We start from the raw sequence: 27,085 nt of genomic DNA on the forward strand, positions 1-27,085 counted from the left end.
AATAAAAATAAAAATTTTAGCCCTGTTATCTCAAATGTATTGCCCCAGCCTTATTTTACTACACCACAGGTCCAGGATTGTTTTATCCACTTTTCCTTACTATTCTTCTCTTAGAATTACATTTTCACTCCTGCTCCTAGATTTTACTACTTCTTGTACCTGTAACACTTGCCATGGTCTGGCTTGCCTTGGGTATAGGTGTCTGCATCTGCATCTTGTGGGGTCTCCAACGTTTAAGACGCCTGTGGACTGCTTCAGGATCACCTGGGGAGCCCAGGAGGCTCATCAGTAGGCCTGGGGCTGACCTGGACACCTGACTTTTCTCATTTCCTCAGGTGATCCAGCTGTGCATTCAGATCTCTGCAAAATTTTGAGTTTCCAGAGGACAAGGGCATAAGTTCTAACCATTTTTCTGTTCCTTTACAATGCCTTAATTTGTGCCAGCACTCAATAAGTGTTTCGGGGTTTTTTTTGGTTTTGTTTTTTGTTTTTGCCAATATATGTTTTTGAAAGAAAGTTGTCCTTATCTGAGGATGACATAGGCCTGGGGGCTTCATGACTGTCAAGTGCGTATATGCAAGAAAAGCAAAGGAACAAAAACATAGCTGAGGAGCAATTCTATCCTTTCAGCAGTCCAGAAATCTGCCAGTGGCAAAACACACCACTACAGATTGTTACTGCCATTATGTTGCTCACGATTTGTAAAACTGAGGTTAAACTGTAATCGCTACTCTGGAAGCTGCTCCTCTATGAAGCAATCACCATAAAGATGGTCTATTCGGTTGGACAGTATTTAGTTTGCCAGGGCTGTCACAACAAAGTACCACAAACAGGGGGCGGGGGGAGGGTGCTTAAACAAGAGAAATTAATTTTCTCACAGTTCTGGAGGCCAGAAGTCCGAGGTCAAGGGGTCAGCAGAGTTGTTTCTTCCGAGGCCTCTCTCCTTGGCTTGCAGATAGCAATCTTCTTCCTGCGTCTTCAGGTGATCCTCCTCCTGGGTCTCTCTGTTCAAATTTCCTCTTCTATAAGGAGACCAGTCATACAGGATTAAGGTATGCCCTAAGGACCTCATTTTAGCTTAATCACTCCTTTGAAGACCTTATCTCCAAATATACTCACATTCTGAGGTACTGGGGTTAGAATTTCAATACATGAATTTTGAAGGAACACAATTCTGCCCAAAACAGATGATATCATTTATATACCTGAAGTTGTTTTTGAGTGTTTGACTCTAAGATGCAGCTTGGTGATCAGGTAATATAAGTTTACATACTTAATAAGGGGCTGATAGCTCTGGCAACGTTTATGTTCCTCAAGACACACTAGCAAGTGTGAATATAGGTCAATAGGCTGAAAAGGCTGAAGCAGACTAGATCCTGTCACCTCTTTGCCCTCTGACGTACGGAGGAACTCAGCACACATGCAAGATTGAAACTCGCCTTTTAAGGAAGGAAACAGCAAACATACATATACTGATCTACAAGAAGACTGCAAACTAAAGTTTCTAGGCTTTGGCCTTGAAAACTCAAGTCACGTCAGTTTTACTTGTCTCACTAAAATCTAGGACTTCTTGGGTCATGAATAGCCATATTTTAAGGATAGAAATCTGTGCTAGGATAACCTAAAACTAAAGAATATTAGCCAGTGCTCACTGTATGTTGAGCACTGTGCCAGCCCTTTACATGAATTAACATCAAATAATACTATGAAATGGGACCTCTTATTAGTAGTCTCTGCCTACAGTTCAGTAAAAAGAGGCACAGAGAGGTTACATAACTTGACTGAGCTTCCAAACCATCGTGCAGCAAAGCCCAGATTGGAGAACGTTCAGCAGGGCTACAGAGCCCACACTCATAATATCCTGCCTCTGAATGTGACCATTTACCCAACAGCAGACTGATCCCAGCAGCAGCAACAGATGAGGGCACCTGCAATGGGCAAGGAAGGCTCAGAGTAAAATCTTGTCAAAGGGGCAGCTACTAATTTACTCATCTTGTGAGAATGACTTACAATGTGTCACTTAAGTCTAAGAGGTAAAAAAAAAAATGGAAGACACAGTTATAAAGCAAGCAACAACAGCTACATTTTCACCTAAACTATTTCCCAGAATTCCTCTTTTACTGTTTTACCTAAGGTTTATCTATCTTGGGCAGCACTTCAACTAGCACCTGGAAATGAAGAAATTTAACCCAGCGTGAGCCAGAGTTAAAGGGAGAAAGGGTGCTTGTAGTTCTAGCACCGATGGTTTCCTGGGGACAGGAGTCACTGCCACCAGGATGCCTTTACCAGCTCAAAAGGCTGAGATTTGAGTTGCCTCAGTCCCACCAGAGCTCCCTGATGAAGCCTTCATGGCCCAGTGTTGACAGCCACCTCTAACCACCATACCTCACCAACTCCCTCAACTGTAGACCTGTAGTTCTCCAAGGAGACAGCAAAGTAAAGGCACCACCTCAGGAAGGAAGAGGGCAGGGATGAGAGCTGGAAACGCAGGGAGCATAGTTCATTTAAGCACTGTTATGCAGAAGCATGCGAAAATATAATTTCAAAGCTACAGTACTTAGGAAATACTTTCTCCACTTCTGACCTTAAGAAAAACTCAAGTTGTACCTCATTTTCCCTAAAAAGACTCATTCCTCTCCGTCCACAAAATGAGATTACAAGAGGAATCGTATTTTTTAAAAAGTTTTTATTTTAATCCTTCCTAGAGGAATACAGATTTGAATGAAATACATTCATTCCATAAATACATTAGCAGCAAAACCTTCCCACCAAGGTTCTCTCTACTCCAGCCCAGAGGTCGTGCCTTAGAGCAGGAGAGCATGTTCCATCAACCGTCAACTTCACGATGTGTTTGCTTCTTGCTGAAAGCAGGAGATGCATGAGAGACAAGGTGAAAAGATCAGATGGGTAGATGAATTAAGCTGGGACCCTGAAAAAACACCCACGTGGTGACCATTTAACCTTCTGCACTTCCCAAATCCTTTGGCATCCACCATGCTTAACTGATGAGGTCCTTCATTGTAGACAACTGGGAAGGCCTAATCTTGCAAATGCACCAATATGTCATCTGTCATTCTGAGTTGGCAACATTTTAATGGTGTCTTGATCCTTTTCATAGGGTAAGCCAGATAGGAAGGATCATTCCCTCCTTCCTTCCCTGGGCCAAGATACCACTTTGCCAGCTGAGTCCACATGTCCTTGTTATCAGGAGACGATGCAGCAGGCATTACTTGGCTTGCTACACCCCCAGATCCCCTTTGTCTGGGTGCTGGAGGCTTCACTGGAGACAGAGACATGTCTAAACCTACAAAGACCTCTAAGGAACAACCACCAGATCTCTTACCCCAGCTTCAATCAAAGCTAGCTTCTTGGACAGTGGCCCAGGCATCTCTCCTTTTCTTCTCTCCATCAGTGCCTACTGCCCGGCTGCTCCCTTTTTTATCTGTCCTCTAGGTACCTGCTGAAACTTTGGGAAGCAAGACCTACCCTAAACTCCCAAGCAGCCAGGAGAGATTAAGGTAGGTGGTGCTTTAAACTTGTTAGCTGCAGTCAAGAGTAACAAGCTTACGTTGTTATATTCCAATCCATTCTGGGATAAGCTTAAGTCACAAGTCTGCATAAAACAAAACACCAGAACCATAATCAGGACGACTGTAAAGGCAGGGACCAAGTTTAGAGTGCTACCAAATCAGTGGCTTGGGAGAAAAATGGAATAATGAAAGAATTTAAAATAAATCTGATTTGTTTGGGCAGAGAGCAGCTCTGACTCAGGCATAAATGTATCACCCAATTATGTAAATAAAGAATAGATCTCAGGGCTTCCCTGGTGGCGCAATGGTTGAGAGTCCACCTGCCGATGCAGGGGACACGGGTTCGTGCCCTGGTCCGGGAAGATCCCACATGCCGCGGAGCAGCTGGGCCCATGAGCCATGGCCCCTGAGCCTGCACATCCGGAACCTGTGCTCCGCAATGGGAGAGGCCACAACAGTGAGAGGCCCGTGTACAGCAAAAAAAAAAAAAAAAAAAAAAAAAGATCTCAAAAGTTGACACTTTCCCCCCCATACGCCACTTAAAAATAGGATACATGCTCTTTTCTCAATCTTTCTTAAAGTGTTTTCATTAGGATACTCTTCTATAAGTGCTTTATCCGTTCCCATTTAGTCTGTTTTGACTGTTGGCTGGAAGGAAATCAGAAATTATTTTATATAAAAAGCAAGGTAGTGGGTAACTGGTCATGTGTGTTTTTCCCTTTTGTATTTTCCATCCGAAACAGCTGGCTCCTTTTCCTTTCATTTATGTGTAGACAGAGCCTCGTCCACGGGATACACAGCACTGCTAACCCGGCAGCCTTCTGCCCCCACAGGGTCCGCGAGCTCCTCCTCCTCCGAGTCGTCTTCCTCCTCCTCCTCCTGCGCTGATGAACTGGACGTGGGCCCTTTGCAGGTTTTCAGGTGTCGGGTGAGATGATATTTGGTTAGATAAGCCTTTGTACATTTTTCACAGACATAATCCCGTTTTCCTTCATGTGAATTGAGATGTTTCTTTAAGTGATTTGTTCTCAAGAACAGCTTATCACACTTGGGGCACTTGATCTGGCGTTCTCTAAGAGGAACACAAGAAAAAAACATTTGATTTGGGGTTACAAATGACAACTGAGGCACACACTTATTCTGCACAACCTCAGACCTTGTCAGAGAAGCTCTACCCAAGTAGAATCAAACTTTTTTTTTTTTTTAAAACAGGAGATGTATCATATAGAAGAGTCATAAAACATTTGTAGTTTAAACACCATAGACTGATTTTGCTTGTTTTAGAACTCTATGTAAATGGGATCGTACTGTATGTATCTCTCTTGTGTTTTGCTTCTTTCACTCAGCATGATGTTTCTGAATTTCAATCAAGTTGCTGTATCAGTAGTTTGCTCCCTTCCACGGCTGTAAGCTACTTACAAATATACCACAACTTATCTGTGGCACTGGCTCTGTCTGTTGTTAATGGGTATTCTGGTGGTTTCCAGTTCTTTATCACCACAGGCAAGACTTGCTATGAACATTTCTACACTGGTGTGTGGATTTGCATACGCATCAGTTCCTCTAGGGCAGGGGTCCACGGCCTGTTCGGAACCGGGCCGCACAGCAGAGGTGAGCAAGAGAAGCTTCATCGGCCGCTCCCCATGGCTCGCATTACCGCCTGAACCATCCCCGTCCCCCATCCGTGGGAAAACCGTCTTCCATGAAACCTGTCCCTGGTGCCGAAAAGGTTGGGGACCGCTGGTCTACGGCATATACTCAGGAGAGGCATAGCTGGATCAAAGGATATGTACATCTTCAATTTTACTAGATAATGCTACGCTGTTTTCCAACATGGCTGTATTGATATACACATCCATCAACAGCCATTTGTGAGTTGCCATTGCCCCACATTCTTACCAACTGGAAAACTCAAATTTGAAAACATTTGCCAATTGACCAATACACAATGGTATCTAACTATGGTGTTACGGTAGCCCATACAACAAAAAATTATCCGGCTAAAGATGTCAGTAGTGTTAAGGGTGGAGTAAACTTGGCCTAGACATTTAGAGCTGAAAAGAAACTTAGGGATCACACAGAGCAGGAATTTTTTACCTCTTTTTTTTTGAGGAGCTGAACCCTACGTCTTAATGAAAGTCCAATATGTGAAGCAAATAAAAGGGGGTTAAAATCCTTGATGGAGTGTGAGGGTGCAGTGGAAAGTTCTGAAGCCTGGTATCCTTAGCATTTTTACCACCTTCTCCCAGCAGGACGTGGCAGAGAAGAATTCTGTGGAGCTACAGGACAGGGAAAACTCAGTCCCTGCCTTCATGGAGCTTACATTCTAGTGGAGGACTCACACCATAAACAAATTAAAAATATATAAGGTGATATCGATAGTAATAAATACGAGGTAAGAGTGACAGAGTCCTGTTTTAGATGAGATAATCAAGGAAGGCCATTCTGAGGAAATGACAAACTTAAGCAGAAACCTGAATGAAGTGAGGGAGGAAGACAGGGAGATATCCAGAGGGAGAAGTTTCTAGGCAGAGGCAGAACAGTGCGAAGGCCCTGAGACTGTGTTCAGTATGCTGAAGTAGTAGCAAGGGGAGGCCCAATGTGGGTAAACTAGAACAGTATGAGAAAAGCAATAAAAGATGGAGTGGGACACGTAGTCAAGTACCACTACCACATCATGAAGGGACTTCTAGTCAATGAAGAATCACGACTGGAGATGTGCACAATCTGACTTATGTTTTAAATATATCACTCTGGCCACTGTGGATGAATACAGCATGTGTGTGTGGCACCTGTGTGTATATCTGTGTTGGGGAGTGGATGAGGAGAGAGAAGAGCAGCAGGGAAGTCAGCTGGGACACTACTGAAGTTGCCCATAAAAAAGATGCTGGTGGTCTCAACCAGGCAAGAGCTGAATGAAGGAAAGAATGGAAGACTGAGTTGAGGATGACTCCAAGGTGTTTGGCTTGAGCCACTGGGATGAATGGTGGTATCATTTTCTGAGCTGGTGAACACTGGGGAAAATCAAGTTTGTTGGGTTAATACAAAGAGTTGAGGTTTGGACTTATCAGGTTTGAGCTGCCTAGCAGACATCCAGAACTCAGAGATGCTGAGTGAATGGTTAGTTATATAAGGCTGGGGATATAGATCACAAAGCCACGGGACTAAGATAACGACCTAGAGAATAAGCGCCCCACTCGTACTCTCAAGTTCCTTTCTTAGAGGAAGGGCATAGTCCCATGCCTTATACTCCCAGGGGAACACTGGGAGAGGAACAACTCCCACATTTGGCTTTAGGGGCTATAGTTCTTTTCTAAGCAGATAAATAGAATGAATTCCAATACTAACATATGCATTTTGAAATGCCTAAAAGTAAGGATACAAACAACTGAAAATTTTACCAATGACCTCTATAGGAAGTCTCATTCAAAAATATTGGTTAGCGGGGGCTTCCCTGGTGGTGTAGTGGTTGAGAGTCCACCTGCCGATAGAGGGGACACGGGTTCGTGCCCCGGTCCAGGAGGATTCCACATGCCGCAGAGCAGCTGGGCCCGTGAGCCATGGCCGCTGAGCCTGTGCATCCGGAGCCTGTGCTCCGCAACGGGAGAGGCCACAACAGTGAGAGGCCTGCGTACCCCCCCCAAAAAAAAAAAGAAAAAAAAAAAATTGGTTGGGGAATTCTCCAGCAGTCCAGTGGTTAGGACGTTCACTGCCGAGGGCCTGGGTTCAATCCCTGGTTGGGGAACTAAGATCCTGCAAGCCGTGTGGTGCAGCCAAAATATGTGTGTGTGTGTGTGGTGAATGGTGCTTCTTTTATGAATGACTTATACTAGCATGAAGTCTTGACAGTCCTAAAACACCTTTTATACCATGGGAGTTTGGCAGAGGCTTATTATATTTTGTCATCATGAGAAAGTGTCCAGATCCACATTTAAGAAAACTGCTTTCACTGGTCAACATCTGATAAAGCCAATTTCCATCCCAAAAGGAGATAAGCAGTTATGACTAATCTCAAAATAATTTATATTTCATTATGCTGTGAAATGGCTACCATAAAAGCAAGTGCAAATTTACACATCACTTGAAAGAATAGAAAGTTAAGGTCAAGGAAGATAATAACTCCTCTTTATGTGTGGTTTTCAAGAAGTAACAATATAGCCACTTGCCAGAGATACTGTGAAACAAGTCTTTCATTTGGATCAACTCAGTAGCACTCAACACTGACTGGACATTAGACTCACTTGGGGAGCTTTTTAAAAATACCAAGGCCAGGGCTCTACCCCTGACCAACTAAATTAGAATCCCTGGAGCTGGGGCCCTGGCACCAATCACTGTTTTTCACATTTCCCAGCTGATTATCATGAGCAGTGTTATCGGTTGGATATTTGTCATCCCCCCACCCCCACTCCTAAATTGGTATGTTGAAGCTGTAACTCATAATGTGATCGTATTTGGAGGTGGGGGCCTGTGGGAGGTAATCAGGTTTAGATGAGGTCATAAGGATGGGACCCCCATGATGGGATTAGTGCCCTTATAAGAAGAGGAAGAGAGACCAGAGCTTGCTCGCTGTCTCCACCATGAGGACACAAGAAGGCAGCCATGCGCAAGCCAGGAAGAAGGCCCTCATCAAAACCCAACCATGCTGGCACCCTGATCTCGACTTCCAGCCTCCAGAAGTTTAAGAATATAAATTTCTTTTGTTTAAGCCACCACCCAGTCTATGGTATTTTGTTAATGGCAGCTCAAGCTGACTAATATAAGCAGCTAGACTAAATGATCCCAGAGATCTCTTTTAGCTCTAATTATGTACAATCATATCTAATATTTGATAATTAGTGTGTCAAATTTCTAAAATTTCATACTAAGAATGAAACCACTTAATGAAGACTTTGTTTTAAAAGGTCATTTTGAGAGTCTGGAATGTAGATCCAGACTCCTTGGATGTTTTAGTGTTTCAGGTTGCACTGTGGCTATGAATCAAAGAGCTGGTATAAAAGCAAAATATTTATCTAAAACCTGTAATAAAAATATAAAGTTTCCATTTTTTATGGATTTCTAAATAATAATTCAAGCTAATGTTTTCTCCCTCTTCTAACACTTGCTAAAAGCTCAGGACCACAAAATCTGTTCTCTTCTCTCTACTACTACTGTAACTAACACAGGCTGGGCAATTAATTACACTTGGATCCATGCAATAAAATCCTAATAGGTCTCCCAATACTTGGCCTTCTCCTCCTTCAATCACCCTTTCCTGCTGCCAGAGTAATCTTTATAAAATGAACATCTCAAAAAAAAGAACATCTCACCATGACATTCTTTCCCTTAAAATCCTTCAATGCCTGTGCAAGAATGTGAATACACGTAACATTACTATATACTTAAAAATGGTTAAGACAGTAAAATTTGTGTTTTATGCCATAATTAAAATACACACATGCACGCACACACACAAAGCACAGAATAGTTCCTGGTACATAGGTAGGAAAAATGCTTCGGTGACTCTCCATTATTTCCAGAATGAAATTTAATTTTCTTAGTTGGATAAAAGGCTCTTCATGATTTGGCTGCTGCCTCTCTCTCCCTCACTCTCATATACACCCAACGCTCTAACTATAAAGAGCCACTAGCGGGACCTCCTTGGTGGTCCAGTGGTTACGACTCTGTGCTTCCACTGCAGGAGCACAGGTTCGATCCCTGGTCAGGGAACTAAGATCCTGCATGCTGCACGCGCAGCCAAAAAAAAAAAGAAAAGAAAAGAAAAGAACCACTCGCATTTCACAGTCCTTTTCGCATACTCCGTTTCATCTGTCTAGAACAGTATTCTCATCCCTTACCCTTCACTGTCTCCCTGAATAACTCTAATTTATCTCCTTTAATGCTTGCTCAAACTACCAGGACACTTTCCCAGGACACTGCAGGCTGGGCTGGGGCCTCCTCTCTGGTCTCTCAGGACCCAGCGCTTACCCTGACATCTGCAACACAGTATAGCAATTACTCTTCTGTCTCTTAATGCTCTCCAAGCTCTTTAAATCCAAGGACCACCTCATCTTTGTATTTTTACCACTTAGCACAGTGCTGGGCATCAAGGAGGTACTTAGAAATTTGTTAAATTAATGAAACGATGTTTTGAAAATATGAAAAAAAAGGAAATACAGAGAGTAGAGGTGAAAAATAAGAAAAACAAACAAGTGAAATCTTCCAGGATAAACCAAAACGTTAGTTTTCCAACCTCTGCTTGGCTACGTGGAACACAGGAGGCACCGACGGGTGCCAAGGCAGGAGACAGATGACAAGCCTCGTTCCCCGCCCGAGGGGTGTTGGGCTGCGGGCGACTCACTGTGTGTGGATGAGCACGTGCTGCTTGAGGTCCTGCCTCCGCATGAACAGCTTGTCACAGTAATCACACTTGAGGTTCTTCTCGCCCGTGTGGATAACCATGTGGGACTCCAGGTGAGCCTTCTGGGTGAAAGACTTGTCACACAAAGCGCACCTGTAGTTCTTCTGACCTGCACATCAACCCGAATTACCATACCATGAATAAAACTGCCACGAGCATTCTCAGGATGAAGAGGCACACTGTATGGGTATGTAGCAGAGGCAGGAATAAAACAGAACTGACTGTAAACTGGAACTTCACTTTCTGGGACTGTCTACCCAGAGCTACTCAGAGCCACTGAATTTATATTCTGCAACTAAAGCTAGTGAAGCTAACAAATCTGACCTCCTAGGACTGCTTACCTACACACACACACACACACACACACACACACACTTTTTAATGTTTATAGCTAACACATGATATAAACTCTGGAAAAAAAATCACTTATAACCCCAGTGCCCAACTTAATTCAATTATTTTTTTTAAAAAACTCATGAAATCTAGTACTTGCCTATAAAAGCAAACATATTTTTACAACCTACATTTTAGTATTCTTTTTTAAAACATTTAATATGACCTCATAAACCAGGGATGAAATAAAATCCTTTTAAGAATGCAGAAATAGGGACTTCCCTGGTGGCTCAGTGGTTAAGAATCCGCCTGCCAATGCAGGGGACACAGGTTCAAGCCCTGGCCCAGAAAGATCCCACATGCCGCGGAGCAATGAGGTCCGTGCACCACAACTACTGAGCCTGCACTCTAGAGTCCACAAGCCGCAACTACTGAGCCCACGCACCGCAACTACTGAAGCCTGTGCACCTAGAGCCCATGCTCCACAACAAGAGAAGCCACCGCACAGCAACCAAGAGTAGCCCCCACTCGCGCCACAACTAAAGAAAAGCCCACACGCAGCAACGACCCAACACAGCCAAAAATAAATAAATAAATTTATATTAAAAAAAAAAAGAAATAAAGTTACTCTAAGTCAGGGGTTAGCAAACCTTTTCTTACAGGTCGGTCAGAATCTTAAGCTCTGTGAGCCACATGGTCTCTGCTGCGACTACTCAGTCTTAATGGAAAAGAATGAGGAAAAGCTTTACTTTCAAAGATTTGGAGAATGAATGACCCAGCCAAGAAAACGAAACTAAAGCAGTTACTTTATAGCAAAGTAAAAAAGTAAGTGAAAAAAGTAAGTGCTAAGAGAAAGGGGTTGGTTTGTATGGAGTTTAGAAAATAGAAACTCAACAAATTTTGGCAGTGTTTACTGAGCAATATTCAAAGGAAAGAAACTGGCTGTGGCTGGTGACCAGGGGTGAGCTCTAATGGGAGGCTCAGGCTGTTTCTGTAGAATTCCCTTTAGGCCCAAACACATACATCAACTTCCTGATTATTAACTGCATTTTTCCAGTCACCTTCAAACTATGGTGGGGGCACCTGGAAAGTGAAGCAACTTAATAACGAGAAGTAATACTCTCTGAGGAGGCACAGTTATCCCACCAAGATTTATGACCCAACAAAGTCCCGCTGACAGCCAGCTGGATTCTTTCTAACATCTGACCTCAACTCTACCTGCAAGACTATCTTGCTGCCAAGGCCTTACTAATTTCTAATTTTTCAAAATTCCACTTTGACGGTCCAACACAACTTACCTGTATGTATCTTGAGGTGGGTCCGCAGGTTGCTGGGATCACTAAAAGCCTTGCTACAGAAATCACACTTGTGGGGCTTCATACCCATGTGACCCATAAAGTGAACATGAAGTTTGGAAGGAGAGATAAAAGCTTGGGGGCACATGGAGCACTTCCACTTCCTTTCTTTGCTGTGGCTTGGCCCATGGCTGCTGCTGTGGCCCTGGTTAGGAAGATGGTTATGGATGTGGCTGGTCAGGTGGGCTTTGAACTCTGTATAGGAACTGCACTCCTTGCCACAGTTACAGAGGTGCACATCTGGGTGTTCAGGAACACCTTAAGAGAAAGATTATTCAATGTCTCCTGATACTTAAATTTAAAAACTTTGTTGATATTAGTAACTATTGCTTATAATTCTCCCTACTACCAAAATTTCCAGCTTGCCCACTACCTGTAAAATTAAAACATCTTGTTCAATGCTCTAGTCCCAGCATCTCAGATAGCGTGTCAGGCACATACATAGGGAACACTTGGTAAATACTGGATTATAAGGCACCCTTCCTAGGAAAAAAACTTAAGATTTTGTAGTATACAAACTCCTAAACATCACTTGTCATCATGACACAGTGCAAGAAAAAGCCTATGAAGGTTAAACCAACTCAAGAAGCTTTGCTGTCCTTTATGAAATTAAATTGTAATGGTTCAAAAGGAACACAGGAACTTCAAATTCCACAAATCAAAGTCCTAACACAAAAGTTCATACTGTCTGGTCAATAACAATTAGCTTATGAAGAATCTCACGGATTTTAACACTTTTAACATGGGGTAATATCCTGCTTTTATATACACAAAGGTATGTGATTTGTTTCAGCTTACATGTAAATCATTACCAAAACTCTACTACTGGTCCTTGGTGCTTTTACTATGCTAGATTCATAGCAAACAAGTCTTACATAAACTTACCAATCTGCTGAGCATAATCCCGGCTGTAATAAAAAAGCAGTTCATTTTCAGGAGGGATATCTTGTGAGGTGCAGAAATAGATTTTTCCATCATGGGGATAAGCCACCAAATTCTGCTCTTCCCGATTCCTAAGTTATCACATTTAACAGATGAAGCATATTAAATTTATTTTATTAATTAAAAGAAATTTTTTTGGCTGTGCCACAAGGCTTGCGGGATCTCAGTTTCCCGACTAAGGATTAAACCCAGGCCACAGCAGTGAAAGCCCAGAATGCTAACCACTAGGTCACCAGGGAACTCCCATCAAGCATATTAATTTTGAAATATACACTAAACACATCATATCCCTACAGCAAAATCCTATATGAAAACTTAGATGTACTATTTCTCTGGGTCATTTCTCTAATTCCCTATACTACCTATTAGGAGTAACTTGCATAGAAACAGAATTCTTACTTCAATATCATCCTTTATAGTCAGAAATACTACAGTCTGTTACTGGAAGAAAAATAAATAAAGTCTTAAAACAATATAACAAAGACACAGAAATAGATAGCTGAACAAGAATTAACCACAACAGCAGCCTAAGGGGTTGACTAATAGCTAATATAAAGAAAAAGTACCCGGGTTTCCCTGGTGGCGCAGTGGTTAAGAGTCCGCCTGCCGATGCAGGGGACACAGGTTCGTGCCCCAGTCCGGGAAGATCCCACATGCCGCGGAGCAAATGGGCCCGTGACCCATGGCCGCTGAGCCTGCGCATCCGGAGCCTGTGCTCCGCAACGGGAGAGGCCACAACAGTGAGAGGCCCGCATACAGCAAAAAAAAAGAAAAGGTACCCACTTGCAAGGTCAATGGTAATTGTATCATTCCTTACTGCATTAGTAAGTTGAATAAACTGTTCATAAAACAAGGATAGTTTCTTATCTTTTGATTTATAATAACCCTTAGTCAACAACTACTGGGGTGAAGAAGGTGAAAAGTCTTAGGCTTTAAGGTATGTTCAGATATCACTGTCATTTGGATTCTTCGATTCTTCCCTATTCTATTCAAAGCTTCCTACTGAAAAACATGTGAATCGTAACTGTTTCTTTCATCCAAGTCTACTCTTACCTGGCTTTGCGCACAAACATCATCCAGTTACATTCATTTTCGTCACTTGTAATGATGCAGAATTCTAGGACACCACTGTGGTATATCTGTCAACAAAAGGCAAACATACACATCAGATGAACTGAAAAGTGATACACAATGCTACTAAGTTTAGTCTAGCAATAATCTCATTTACTTTGCAGTAGGTACCAACTTTCCTAGTCAGTGTGAAAATACATGGTTGTCTTCTCAAATGTTTGTCATTTCACCAGTCCCCCTATTTCCAGCAGTACAATAAAGACTACTAGAGACCTACAGTTAGTGCTCAGTGTATAGAATCATGTTGCTCTTGATTATTCACATTTTGGCTTGACTGGAAAAGACATAAGAAACAGTCTGCTTGTCTTCACCACCTACCACATGAATGGACATTAAGGTCGGAGAACCACCTCTTCTCATTATTTCTCCAATGCACGTAGCATTCCTCTACGTTTACTCCTGGATACCACAATTAAAGTCCCCAATGCCAGTGGCACTCTACCTTTCCAACTATCACAAGACCCATTTCCCCCTTAGTTCAATTTTTGCAGGCATCATTCTCAACCTATTGACTAAAATTCTATACAAACATGTTATAGGAATAGCTGTTTATATCAAAAACTTAAGTTTCTACAGCCCCTTCCGTTAGAAAACTAGAGAAATAATCTTAGTTTCCAATTCTAGAATTGTTTCCCAAGCTAAATATTTGAGGAATGTTTTAGTTGATTACAAAATAAGACTTTCAACATATAAACAAAGTCCATGGCCTCAGCTGCCACAAGTAATAAAAATGAATAATCATTGAGTTATCTAACAAAATGGAGACTAAAACAGTTTATCTTCCATATTCAATACCTGATGTTTTGCTGTGTATAATAAGTTGGCTACCAAGAACAGAGAGAATGTACTATTAAATGACTGATAGTGAAAGGTACTGTATGAATCTTGGGTAAGTTTTTAACTACCTCATTACAGTGAAAGCAACCAAAAGTCATAGAAAAGTTTCATAAACACTGACCTTCCAGATATGATTAACTGCCTTGTCTGTCCATTCTGCTACCTCCATGGAGTGACTTTGCTGGCCAATAAGAGGCCCAAAGCAAGTCCGCACAGGAATGGTTTCTCCAGTCCATACACCTATCAATGGAAGGACATGAACTACACAATCAATGATTTAAACATCTAATCAGATAGAGAAGAGAGTAGCTTAACTCATACAAAGAATCTTATTTTCAATGAACCTAAGTACTACTGATATTCTAGCACTCCTGAGAGGTAGATAAGTCTTATGGGTCCTATCCTGTAAATAAGGAAAAAGTAATAAACAGATTAGATAGGGGCTCAGAAGAAATAAGCAGAGTAAGAAACAGTATCAGAAATTCCTGAACCATTTTTATACACAAGGAACCAAACCATGTCCCTTCAAATACGTTATTTTGGAGTTGATACATAAAAAAGACTAGAGAACATCATTCTATCATAAAAAAGTAAAGCAATTACTACAAAATAAATCAAACTTCTAAGATCACTTGTGCTTAAAGCACTGCTCTTTACTATCTAAGCTGTTTAATGCTTTCAATTGACCCATGCCTAAGTTACACCTGAAAGAATAACGAACCTAGTATTGTATTTTCGAAGAATGGCACAGTGATTTCAGATACCATGTGAAGTTCCAATATGGATAAGCATACTTTGGCAGTCTACATTTCTTATTACCTTTTCCTAAGGAGTATTAGGCAATTTACAAACATCTGATGTAAATATCTTTAGTGATAAAGAAGTTATCAATGGTGAATTTTCAATGTTTTATAAAAGAAACTAAGTTTCAAGGAGTGCTTTGTCATGATTATTGATAGTGGATGATGCAGCTGAAAATAAAAGTCAAGTCTTCAAAGACTCAGGCTAGGATTCTCTCCTCTATTCAATTCTGATTCTAAGAAAGGGGAACTTTCCCAATAAAGTTTTCAACTTGATGTACTGCTGTCACCCCTGGACAAGACAAATATTCCGTAAAAGGATAAATCTCAGCTATAAACTGACTTCTGGATCAACCAAATAATCACTAAATTACACACATCCACTTTTACAACTTCACCCTACAAAGGAAGAAGAACCTCTGATGGGGTTTTATGGTTCCAAGGGTCTTACCAACATCTGCTCCCACAATTGACTGGCGGAGAACAAGCTGCTTTGGGAGAGAAAGCCTCGCTCTACTCTCTATTGGAGTGTCAGGAACAAAAGTCACCGGTCCGTGATCTGGGCAGTCTGAGGGATAGGCTCGGTCACAGAGAGTGCACCCTGCAGATGGGAAATTTGAGACATAAATGGGGTCAGTTCTAGCAGGCAAATGAATGACCACCTGCTTTTTTATTTAAATACAAATTATTAAAATGTAACCAGTACGAAGCAAGGTTCTAGTAGAAATTCTCTTTCTTACACTTTCTTACACTAAAGAAGAAGAAATTCTCACTTTCTTACACTAAAATATATATCCACTGTTATATCTCTCTTCAGCAACATTTGATATTTTTCTTTTGATCCAACTGGACAAGTTTTCTATTCAATGCATAAGAGAAAGACTGATCAAAAAATAAGCCTACATTACTTCAAGAATCAAGTATATTATTCCTTACACTGAGTAGATAAGTAATACCTTGAGATATGATGTTCTAAAGTCCAAAAGATTCCAATTCTACCAAACTATAAGAGGAAACTGAGTTGAAATGCTGTAGCGATGCAAAGCCAAAACAGAGATGACAATAGAGCACAACAAAGTCAGAGCCAGCTGCACCACTGCTCTCTTTTGCTTCACTATTAACAAACTGGCTGACCACGCTTTGATGACAAGCTCTTAAGACAAAAAAAAATATGCAACCTGCTCTTTGGGACAGCAGGTGAATCATATTCTTGCAGACATATTTGCTTAACATTCTTAATTCTTATTGTTCATGCGGTCTTTTTGCATTGTCAGAAAAAATGCTGAATTCATATTCTGTTTTCTGTGCTTACTGTAACTTCACTTTTACAAGCTCAGGAGTGTCCTCCTTCTCTATAAATCTTCTGTTCTATTCTTTTACTTTCCTTTCTCACTGTTACCTTAACAGTAGTATTAATGACCCTATTTAGTCAATGACTGTGTTCAAACTTTCCAAATTCATTCACAAAATAGTTGTAAATACATAAACCTTAGAATCGCAGCCTTCTAGGTGCCTTTTTCTCCTAAGAAATCCATTAGAAATTACCGCTTAAATGGCATAAAATATCAGTAAGTTTTCATATTTAGCCAAAGCAGTAATAATATATTACTTCTTCGAGTACTACTTGATTAAAAATTCTTTGAATATCAGACTAGAGATCCCCTACACTCTATGAGAACTTATTCTCCAATGCTCTTAACAAGAAACCATGTTAACTCTTCAAACAAAGGAGATTCAGAATTCATACTGCAAAAAATGCTTACAGGTTTCCTTCAAAGATATACAAATGGCCAATAAGTACATGTAAGATGTTCAACATCATTAGTCATTAAGGAAATGCAAATTAAAACCACAATGAGATGCCACTTCACACCCACTACAATGGGTATTAGAAAAAAAAAAGTCTTGGCAAACATGTAGAGAAAATGGAACCCTCATACACAGACGCTGGGAATGTAAAATGGTGTGGCCACTTTGGAAAACAGTCTGGCAATTCCTCAAAACGAGGAATTCCACTCCTAATATATATCCAAGAAAATTAAAAACATATGTTCATACAAAAACTTGTACATGAATGTTCCTACCAGCATTGAATATAATAGCCAAAAAGGAGAAACAACAAAATATTCATAAAAGATAAATGGATAAACAAAATGCGGTATATGCATACAATGGAATATTCTTCTTCCAAAAAGAGGAATAAAGTACTAATACATGCTATAACATGGATGAGCCATCACAACATTATGCTGGAAAGAAGCCAGACACAGCCACATAATGTGTGATTCCATTCATATGACACGTCTAATAGGCGAATCCAGAGAAAGTAGATTATTGGTTGCCTGAGAATGGGGGGCAGGGGTGAGAGTGACTGTTAATGGGGTTTCTTTATGGGGCGATAAAAATTTTGGAATTACACAGTGGTGATGGTTGCACAACCTTGTCAATATACTAAAAACCACTAAACTGTACACTTTAAAATGCATATGTGAATTATATTACACATGATCTAATAAATATGTCTTATGTTGAAAAAGCAAATGGCATGTCACACAGAATACCTTACTGAAATTTACTTCTATAATTAACTATCTGTGAAATCTTGGGAAATACCTTAAGCATTATTAGGCTAAGCTTACCTGTAAAATACAGAAATGACTGTTTCCTTACTTCAGGAAGATGCTATAAGAACCCACAAAATGTCTATATACTGTTTGGCTTACCTGAGGAAAAGGCACCACATTAATACAAAGGACAATACAAAGGCAAATAAAAGTTCCAAAGTCTAGTTACTTTCTATACTCCCTTAACACCTGACTTTGTGACTAAACCTGTTAAGGATGATGGCCCTTTCTATCAATATCTCCAAAAGAAAAAGGCTAAGCACACTCACAAATTGTAAACAAGGTTGCCATATTTTCCTTGTTTGAATTGGAGTCTTCCATTTGCAGTGAAGGTGGTACAAAAGAAAGACTGTCTGAAGACACATCTACATGACCTGTCCCCATAGCAACCTCCTGGGTGATGGAGGAGACAGCCACAGGTTCTAGGCTTAGGCCAACTTCATGGAGGGAAACAGATTCTAGGGAGGCGAGGTTGTGTGAGGTAGAGAGTGCCACGCTTACAGAGTTGGTGCTCATGGCCACGGTGTGGATGGAGTCACTGAGGGCACTGTCAGACATTCCGTTGACCCGACTTGCAATGTGGTCTGTCTCCATGACCACAGGGAGCTCCAGGCCATTCCCATGAATGGGTATCACACCACCATGTCCTACAGTTTCTGCTGCAAGGTTGTTGCTCACAGAATCCACAGAAAGAGGTTCATGACTTCTGGAGCCATTTGGGATTTGGGTATGCTCGCCTGCAACACCATCCATGGTAAGCTCTTCTGCCATTCCATCTGTAGAGATTGGGCTGGTGACCCTAGAGACGTTCTCCATAGTGATTGTTGTGTCCAAGGCCACCTCATGGCCATCAGTGGGATGAAGACTTTGGGCACCATGTGTGTTCACAGAGCGAGAGTCTATTGAAACAATGCCTGGTTCTAATCCAACATTTCCATTGGACTGATAGGGATCTAGCGCCGAAGGGTTATTGGTGATAGATAATGCTGTATTACCATCAACATTTATAGAGTTAGGGTGGATATACTGAGGAGGTGGTCTGTCAGCTAAATAAGATAAAATGCCTGAGAAAAGGAAAAGATGAGATATCAGGAATTTTTCAGTATATTGTTAAATATAAAGAATTCCAAATTCCTTACAAATGTAACTAAACTAAAATAATCTCCTACCTATTTCTTTGGTTTGATATCTATATACTTTATAAATAGCAACATACATATACCACAATTCAGTTTTTCCTGTGAAACTCAGAAATCATAAAAAATTAACTATGTTCCTTTGAAGTCACTAGAAATTAATCACTTATAAATGCTGCCTTTAATATATACATGGCTGGAGTTCCTGAGTCTTAAGATGCGGAAATCTGCTCTATAAGAGTTAAAAGGTAAAATCATTTAAAAGATTTTCCATGTGAAAAATAAAAATTAAATATAATTTTTAACTTATTAGACTATCATAAAACATTAGGCTCTATTCAAAACAAGTCACAATTATACCTGCTTTATTAAAACAGAAAAAAATATTTGAACACTCGTGCTTATGAAGATGTGGTGAAATGGTACTTGCTGCATTGCCAGTAGGAGCCTAAATTTCTAAATCCTCTTTGTAAAGTATCTATAATAATAACCTCAAAAATGTTCATACCCTCTTGCACAAGAAATTCCACTTATGGTAATCTCACCTAAATGCATTTTGTAAGTATTATACACAAAGACATTCATATATGATTATTAAAAAAACTGGAAAAAACTGTCCAACAATAAAGATATAATAAACCATGGAATATCCACTCAGGAGAATATAATGCATCATTAAAAAGGATAATTATGAAAACCACACAGCAGTTGGGAAAAATAACTATGTAAAAATAGAGAAAAATATTAAGTAAAAAAAAGGGTACACAATTGTATAGAAAGTACTATATAGTGTTAATTATGAAAAACAGTAAAAACCTATACATAAAAATAAAAGACAGGAAGGAAGTACACCAAAAAGATGGATGATGGGACTATGAATGATTCCCCTTCCTCCTTATTTGCTAAATTTTTTGAAATGAGTATATAATACTTCTAGAATAAAAATTCAATAAACTTTAATTTATAATAAACAATGACACTTGTAAGCAGGACATGTGGTTGATAGGAATTACAACTGCAGAATTATAAAAACTGAACCAAGGAGATGCTAGAGGAGACAAGAAAAATTGTTTATGTGCCATTGAGAAATTAAGCTTAGGGCTTCCCTGGTGGCGCAGTGGTTGGGAGTCCGCCTGCTGACGCAGGGGACGCGGGTTTGTGCCCTGGTCTGGGAGGATCCCACATGCCGCGGAGCGGCTGGGCCCGTGAGCCATGGCCGCTGAGCCTGCGCGTCCGGAGCCTGTGCTCCGCAGCGGGAGAGGCCACAACAGTGAGAGGTCCGCGTACCGCAAAAAAAAAAAAAAAAAAAAAAAAAAGAAATTAAGCTTAGTCAAACTGCTATGTTAATATGTTATCTATATGTTCTAAGAGGAAAAGTACATAAATATGAACAATTTTTTCCCACAAAGATTAATGTCTAATAGTGACAAACAGAAAAAAGTGTTATTCAAGCCTTCAAGAACTGAAGTTAAGAGTTGGCTGAATTCTTTCTCCTAAACTCCTGAATAACTATAACACTTACCAGGTAGAATGGTTCTGAAGTAACTGCTCTCAAGGTGGGGGTAAGGTGGTGGAGGTAGGGTGTAGTTTCTTTCAGGTAACCCACACATCACCCCTCGATCCCCAATACCCATTGGGAGCATGAGAGACAAAGCAGAAGGCAGAGAGCTCAGGGAGGGACCCAGGTTTGGAATCGCCACTGGCAGCCCTACAAAAAAAAATTTTTTTTCTCCATTAAAAGTAAGTATCTTAGGGCTTCCCTAGTGGCACAGTGGTTAAGAGCCCGCCTGCCAGTGCAGGGGATATGGGTTCGATCCCTGGTCAGAGAAGGTCCCACATGCCGCGGGAGCAAATAAGCCCGTGCGCCACAACTACTGAGCCAGCGCTCTAGAGCCCGCAAGGCACAAACTACTGAAGCCTGCGTGCCTAGAGTCCGTGCTCCGCAACAAGAGAAGCCACTGCAATGAGAAGCCCGCACACCGCAATGGAGAGTAGCCCCCGCTCTCCGCAACTAGAGAAAGCCCGCTCGCAGCAACGAAGACCCAACACAGCCATAATTAAATTAATTTTTTTAAAAAAAGTAAGTACTTTAAAATTCTGTAATCACTTGCTCAACTCTTAGGAAGGTTTTTGCAATGGGCAAAAATCTCACCTAGCAGCCCTTTACATCCACAGATAGGTAGTGTTGTGCAGACATCCACAAACAAGTCCTACATTTAGTCAAGTTAATTTTAAAATGCCAACTTGATCATCCATTTGTCTATTGCCCTTAAGTATCAAAGCATTTAATTACAATTAAAAACCTAGCTTAAATACAATTTAAGAAAACAAATTATTAGAGATAAAAAGAATGGGAAGAAACATACCAAAGATCAAAGAAATATATCAAAGTTCAGAGTGGTCTCTGAGTAGTGATAGAACAGTTGTTTGTTTGTTTTTCTAAGAATTTTCTTTCTTTCTTTATTTGGGTCTTTGTTGCTGCGCACAGGCTTCCTCTAGTTGTGGCAAGCAGGGGCCACACTTTGTTGCGGCACGTGGGCTTCTCATTGCGGTGGCTTCTCGTTGCGGAGCACGGGCTTCAGTAGTTGTAGAGTGCAGGCTCAGTAGTTGTGGCCTGCGGGCTCAGTAGTTGTGGCACAGCACAGGCTTAGCTGCTCCACGGCATGTGGGATCTTCCCGGACCAGGGCTTGAACCCGTATCCCCTGCACTGGCAGGCGGATTCTTAACCACTGTGCCACCAGAGAAGTCCCCAGAGTTTTTTAATTTATTTTTGCACTTTACTATATTTTCCATTTTATATGGTGAGAACGTTTCACTTAAAAAAAGATATGCTTCTGGGCTTCTGGGGGCTTCCCTGGTGGCGCAGTGGTTGAGAGTCCGCCTGCCGATGCAGGGGACACGGGTTCATGCCCCAGTCCGGGAAGATCCCACATGCCGCAGAGCGGCTGGGCCCGTGAGCCATGGCCGCTGAGCCTGCGCGTCCGGAGCCTGTGCTCCGCAACGGGAGAAGCCACAACAGTGAGAGGCCTGCGTACCGCAAAAAACAAAAACAAAAACAAGAAGGCCTGGGCGCAGCAACAAAGACCCAATGCAGCCAAGAAAATTAATTAATTAATTTTTTAAAAAATGCTTCTACTTGGAAATTAATGTAAACCTAAATGTAAAACTGTACATACATATTTTCATATAATCTTTTGTATATATGCTGTACTTCATGATTTTTAAAAATTTGTACTTTATATTTACCTTGGACTATATCTATCCGCAAGTGCTAAAGTGACCCTGTGCCTACGTATCATAATGAACAATCACCAACTTGGGCAGTGCTGATTCGCATTGTTTTTGTCAGTGGCAGTATTTTTTAATAGGTTCTTCCTCCTCAATAAGAGTGTCCACTAAATGGAATGCCTAAGAGATAATCAAATGAGTTAAGAAGTAATACTTTTTTTAAAAATTTCTTTTGTGGACACTAAAAGAAATGTGAAGACACCCTAGTTTAGACAAACCTTATTTAACGGCTGCATATTAGTAACTAAGCAGGTAATTCTCTATAGAGAACTAAACAACTTAATAGATTTAAAATACTCTTAAACATTAACTCTTACTTTGATAAAATCCAATACATTACAATGTCAAAGACCGAGGAATCACTATCTTGCCACGGTAAGATAGCTTACTTGTTTCATTTCAAGTAAGTTTCAATGGCTTACTTGTTTCATTTCTATTTCAGTAGAAAGAAAAAATTGAACTAGCCAGATAAAAAGGTTTTAAAAGTACAGCGATGGGGAAAAATGAGCTTTTCCTATACTATTATTCTGTCCCAGTACTGAGGCTCAGGGGGAGTTCTACGTAGGAGCTCCATCTCTGAAACCTCCTCTTTGACCATAATTCTAGGCCTGGTGTGTTTGCAGCTGTTGCCAGTTTGATATCATAGAAAATAAAGCTGAATTTCCCATGTGTTCTAGGAATAGTTATTACAGTAACTTTGATTCTCTCCTAATAACCCAGGGACAGAATGCCAAGGGGCAAAACAGATGAATGGGTAACCCTAGATAAAATGCCAAATCAACTACAGCTCTACAGACAAAAGGCCACTAACCCAAGAAGAGAACAACCAGAAAAAAACCGCTACTCCTATTCTATCCACTAGGACTTCAGTACTCTAGAAAAATTGCTGCCACATGTGGAACCACCAGTTAGACCTGCTGGGCTTCTCCCTTCTACTCTTAAAGGGGCTTTCACCCCCCTGTAGGCTCCATTTAGAACTGATAATGCAATTAAGTGCTAAAATTCAGTCACTCTCCCTTACCACTCACCTGGGGCTGGGATGGCATTGTGAGTGGGTGAGGCAGCCAACCCCAGGTGACTCCCTGAGACTGGCAAGGCATTGCTCACAGAGGATGAAGTCAGCTGCTCCATCCCCACTGGGCTCAGGTTCATTTCATTCATCCTAAGAAAGAGCAGACACAACCAGTTATGCAAAAAATTACCTCAGTGACTCTGTTTAAGGTACTGAAGAACCTGAAACAATGGAGGTGGGGAAATGGGACTTAACCAACTATGACTTCATTTCTATGCTCACAGCTCCCTGATGACTAGTGTCATTGGGGTTCAGAGATGTTAACTCAGCCATCATATAGCAGAAACAGGATTTAACTCAGGTGTGCCTCGTTCCAAACCCTAAGCACACTATCTAAAGCAAAGTTTGCAATCCTTAGAGCACACTGGCAACAAAGGTTTGTTTTTTAAATTCACCTAAGTTTCTTCCTTCACAGTATTTAGTTTCTCCAACCGGCTTATTACTTTAAACCAGGAGTTTTATAGACAGTCTGTTTTAACTTACTCAAAGAATTTTTACTAATTCCTTTTACCAGGAGTTAAAGTGATACTGGGTGTGAATTAGATTACCAATCGTATAAAGAAGCACCATATCTTCTCCATGGATCAGCATTTTATTAAAATCCTGTATAGATACCTTAATAATTAATCAATAATTTTAGTAATATCCTCCACATATCAAGGTTCATTAGGCAAGCTTTGCTAGCTACTTTATAAAAAATTACTTCATATTTGCTCACCAATTCTACAAAATAAGGTAACCAAGGAAACAGTGGCTCAAAGAGGGCTTGTCATATGCCCCAAATCACACAGCAATGAAATAACACAGATCATGTTGCAAAATACTGTCAGAAAGTTTTTCAATACACCAAACTTTTTTTTTCTAGAGACCATTTTTGTGAAGAATCTGAGAACTGCTTTTTCCATAAAATCCATCTTGTAGTGCCACTGACAAAGTCATTAGAATAAGAGTATACTGATTTGAATGAGATATTACTAGAGATTGTTATCAGTATTAGTTCCTATGTCAGAATTTAGAGACTGCCATATTATAAACAACTTCAAGAGGCCAGCCAACAGGCTATCCAAAGGAGGTCACCAGTGACCTCCAATGCTTATACTGAGTTATCAGTGATTCAAGTTCATGCGCGTGCACCTATGTACAAGGGAGGGGTGAAGAACAGGAAGGGGAGTCAAATCGGTCTACACACTCCTTAGCAGTGAAGGCAAAACTTAATAGGTTTTTAATCTGAAAAATGGCAATATCAGCTACCAATCAACGTGAAAATAATAATAACTAATACTTATTACTCCCTTACCTTAGGTGTTAGGCACTGGGCTAAGTGATAACACGTAATTACCTCACCTAATCCTTATAACTACTGTGAGGTAGGTATTATTCTTAATCCCATTTTAGAGATGAGAAAATTGAGACTCAGGCTAAGAAACTTAACCCAAAATTACATTAACTAGTAAGTGGCAGAGTCGGGATTTAAATCCAGGTCTGCCTAATTTAAGAAACTAGTAAGTCGCAGAATTGGCATTTAAGTCCAGGTCTGCCTAATTTAAGAAATCTAAACTCTTAACTATGGCTAGAAAAAGAATTACAATAAAAGAAACTTTTTGCCTTTTACAGTTCCAACACTTATGATCTGTGTATTTATATTGTGGAGTATGTTTAAAGTCCCACATAGACCTATTCCTGAATTATTCTCTATCCATAAGCTTCAACCTTACTCCGGGCTAGGTATCTCATACAACTAGGCTCCCAGACGTTAATAAAGTGTACAAAGCTGAGGGCGATACCCGATATAGAGTAGGCATTCTGAAATATATATTTGATTTGGATGAAGCAATGCAAACTCATCTTTACTAGAAAGACAACTAGCATCCCATGGCAAATGAGATACACCTTATGAAAGACAGCACATTAATAACAGTATTTAATTATGCTATAAAAGAATGCAAAAATCCTTATAGCCTAAAGAAGCGATAGCTAACAATTTTGAAGGTTTCTGGGTTTGGGGTGGTTTAAAACAGACTTTTCCTGTGACTTTTTATAGCTACAAACATTAACTAAAACTTTAGAACCACTGAAGCAGTAATGACCTACAAAAAAATGGTTACGATAATTTTTTTAAGTACAATTAAAAGTCTGTAGCTTCAAATTCCATGCTGAAAATTTCTGAGTATTAATCTGTGCACCTCATCTCAAGATAAAAATCAAAACGGTGCTTCTAGGTTGACTCTTAGGCCTTCTCAAACCAGTTCAAACAGGAGTTTAATGTGAGAGGCTCAGCAGATTTCTGCTTTGCTGTGAGTCACTAAAATGTGATGATCTCAGCAGCCATAAACCAAAGGTAACTAGTATCCCACAGAGAGAAAGCAGATGAAGGGAATTTACAGTATGAGCCTCAAAAGACTCCCTCATTCCAAAGTGCAATTCTATTCTAGCTCCTTTTCTCATATGGGATGCTAGGAAGCAATCTTGGGAGAAGGGCCAGAACCAAGATACTAAGCTCGCTCTTCTTCCCTATGCATTCATTGTAGAATCATATCATCTTCTCTAGTTTATGTGACATATGTATGAACCATTTGTTGATCTTACGACTTTTTCTTAGAATGACATAAGAAGCTAACTGAAATGCAGCCACTTTGCAAATGCAATGGACAGTTTCAGTAATTTGGATGAACTTTTTTTTAATCTTCCTTATCCTCAACATACAGCCTATGAAAGGGCTCATAAAGAATGGCCAAATGTAACTATTTCTTTGGCACACTTCTGTACTGTAGTGGCATGGTACCACAAAGTACTTTCAACATTAACACGGAGCCTGCACAATTAATAACTTAATTTCTCTACATTACCAGCCAAGCCAGACAGTAACCAGCAAAATTCAAGGTGAAACATGGTTTTGAGCTAAAAACACACTTCGAAATCCAGATAAAAATATTATTAAACACGCAAATAACTCAAAGGCAAGGATAAAGATGTCCAACGAGCCAACAATCGACGTACTGGCTATTCGGAACAACTACTCACATTTGGAGTAAATCAAATTTAATGAGTATATTCAACCCAATACTGGTTTCTGGATGTTTTGTTCCCTTTGGGACAAACCCACTTGCCAATCGCACCTGTAACCTGCCCAATGGCACCAAAAACAAAAGCACTCTTAAGTCTCATTTGCCAAATGTTTTCCAAAGATGTCACCAACGCTGAGCTCACCAAGCTACTCACCTGTGATGCATCTGCTGGGGGCCAAGTGTCAGAGAAAAGCGCACACGGGTGGTGGAGAACCGGCATCAGGGTTTGCGTTCCAGGGTCACGTGCTACCGCATCTTGCTTACAACCGCTGCACAAACGCGGCCATTCGTCCCCGGGGCCGCCCGGGGCAGCCCAACTTCTCCCGAGGGCCGGCGGCCGCGCACCCCGCCGCGAGATAAGGCATGCCGGGGGACACCCGGGGCCTTTCCTCCAGAAGCTTCGGGAGGGGGGCTACCTAACCTGAGGGGGAGGACAAGGGCGGTCACCAAAACACGGGAAGGATGCAGCCCCCGTCCCCTCGCCGCCAGAGAGCCCGGGCCTGCTGACACTGCCTCCCAAGGGCGGCCAAGTCGCCCGCTCGCCGGCATGGGGCCCGCAGGCCGCCCTCGCCCC

The 27,085-nt window shown here is 41.0% G+C and overlaps 1 protein-coding gene across 7 annotated transcripts; it reads right to left on the reverse strand.

The window, feature by feature from the left end:
- Positions 1-27,085, reverse strand: PRDM4 (PR/SET domain 4). Of its 7 annotated transcripts, none has more exons than XM_089921237.1 (11): positions 26,666-27,085; positions 23,403-23,536; positions 20,608-20,793; positions 18,219-19,013; positions 15,777-15,926; positions 14,647-14,786; positions 13,611-13,696; positions 12,501-12,628; positions 11,559-11,873; positions 9,868-10,036; positions 1-1,022 (listed from the first exon to the last, which is right to left on the reverse strand). In XM_089921237.1, the coding sequence occupies exons 1-11, from the start codon at positions 26,674-26,676 to the stop codon at positions 875-877; spliced, it is 2,262 nt and encodes a 753-aa protein (XP_089777363.1). In that variant the 5' UTR covers positions 26,677-27,085; the 3' UTR covers positions 1-874. The 7 variants fall into 7 exon arrangements, 6 of the variants coding, with proteins under 6 accessions (XP_089777363.1, XP_089777366.1, XP_022455590.1 ...); XM_022599882.2 differs by lacking the exon at positions 1-1,022 and adding an exon at positions 2,670-4,602 and having other exon boundaries at positions 14,647-14,765; positions 26,666-27,084; XM_089921236.1 differs by lacking the exon at positions 1-1,022 and adding an exon at positions 2,670-4,602 and having other exon boundaries at positions 26,666-27,084.

The sequence above is a fragment of the Delphinapterus leucas genome, chromosome 11 (assembly GCF_059928025.1).
Source record: "Delphinapterus leucas isolate spDelLeu-1000000601 "Yukka" chromosome 11, BTC_Dleu_Yukka2, whole genome shotgun sequence".
Lineage (NCBI taxonomy): Eukaryota > Metazoa > Chordata > Mammalia > Artiodactyla > Monodontidae > Delphinapterus > Delphinapterus leucas.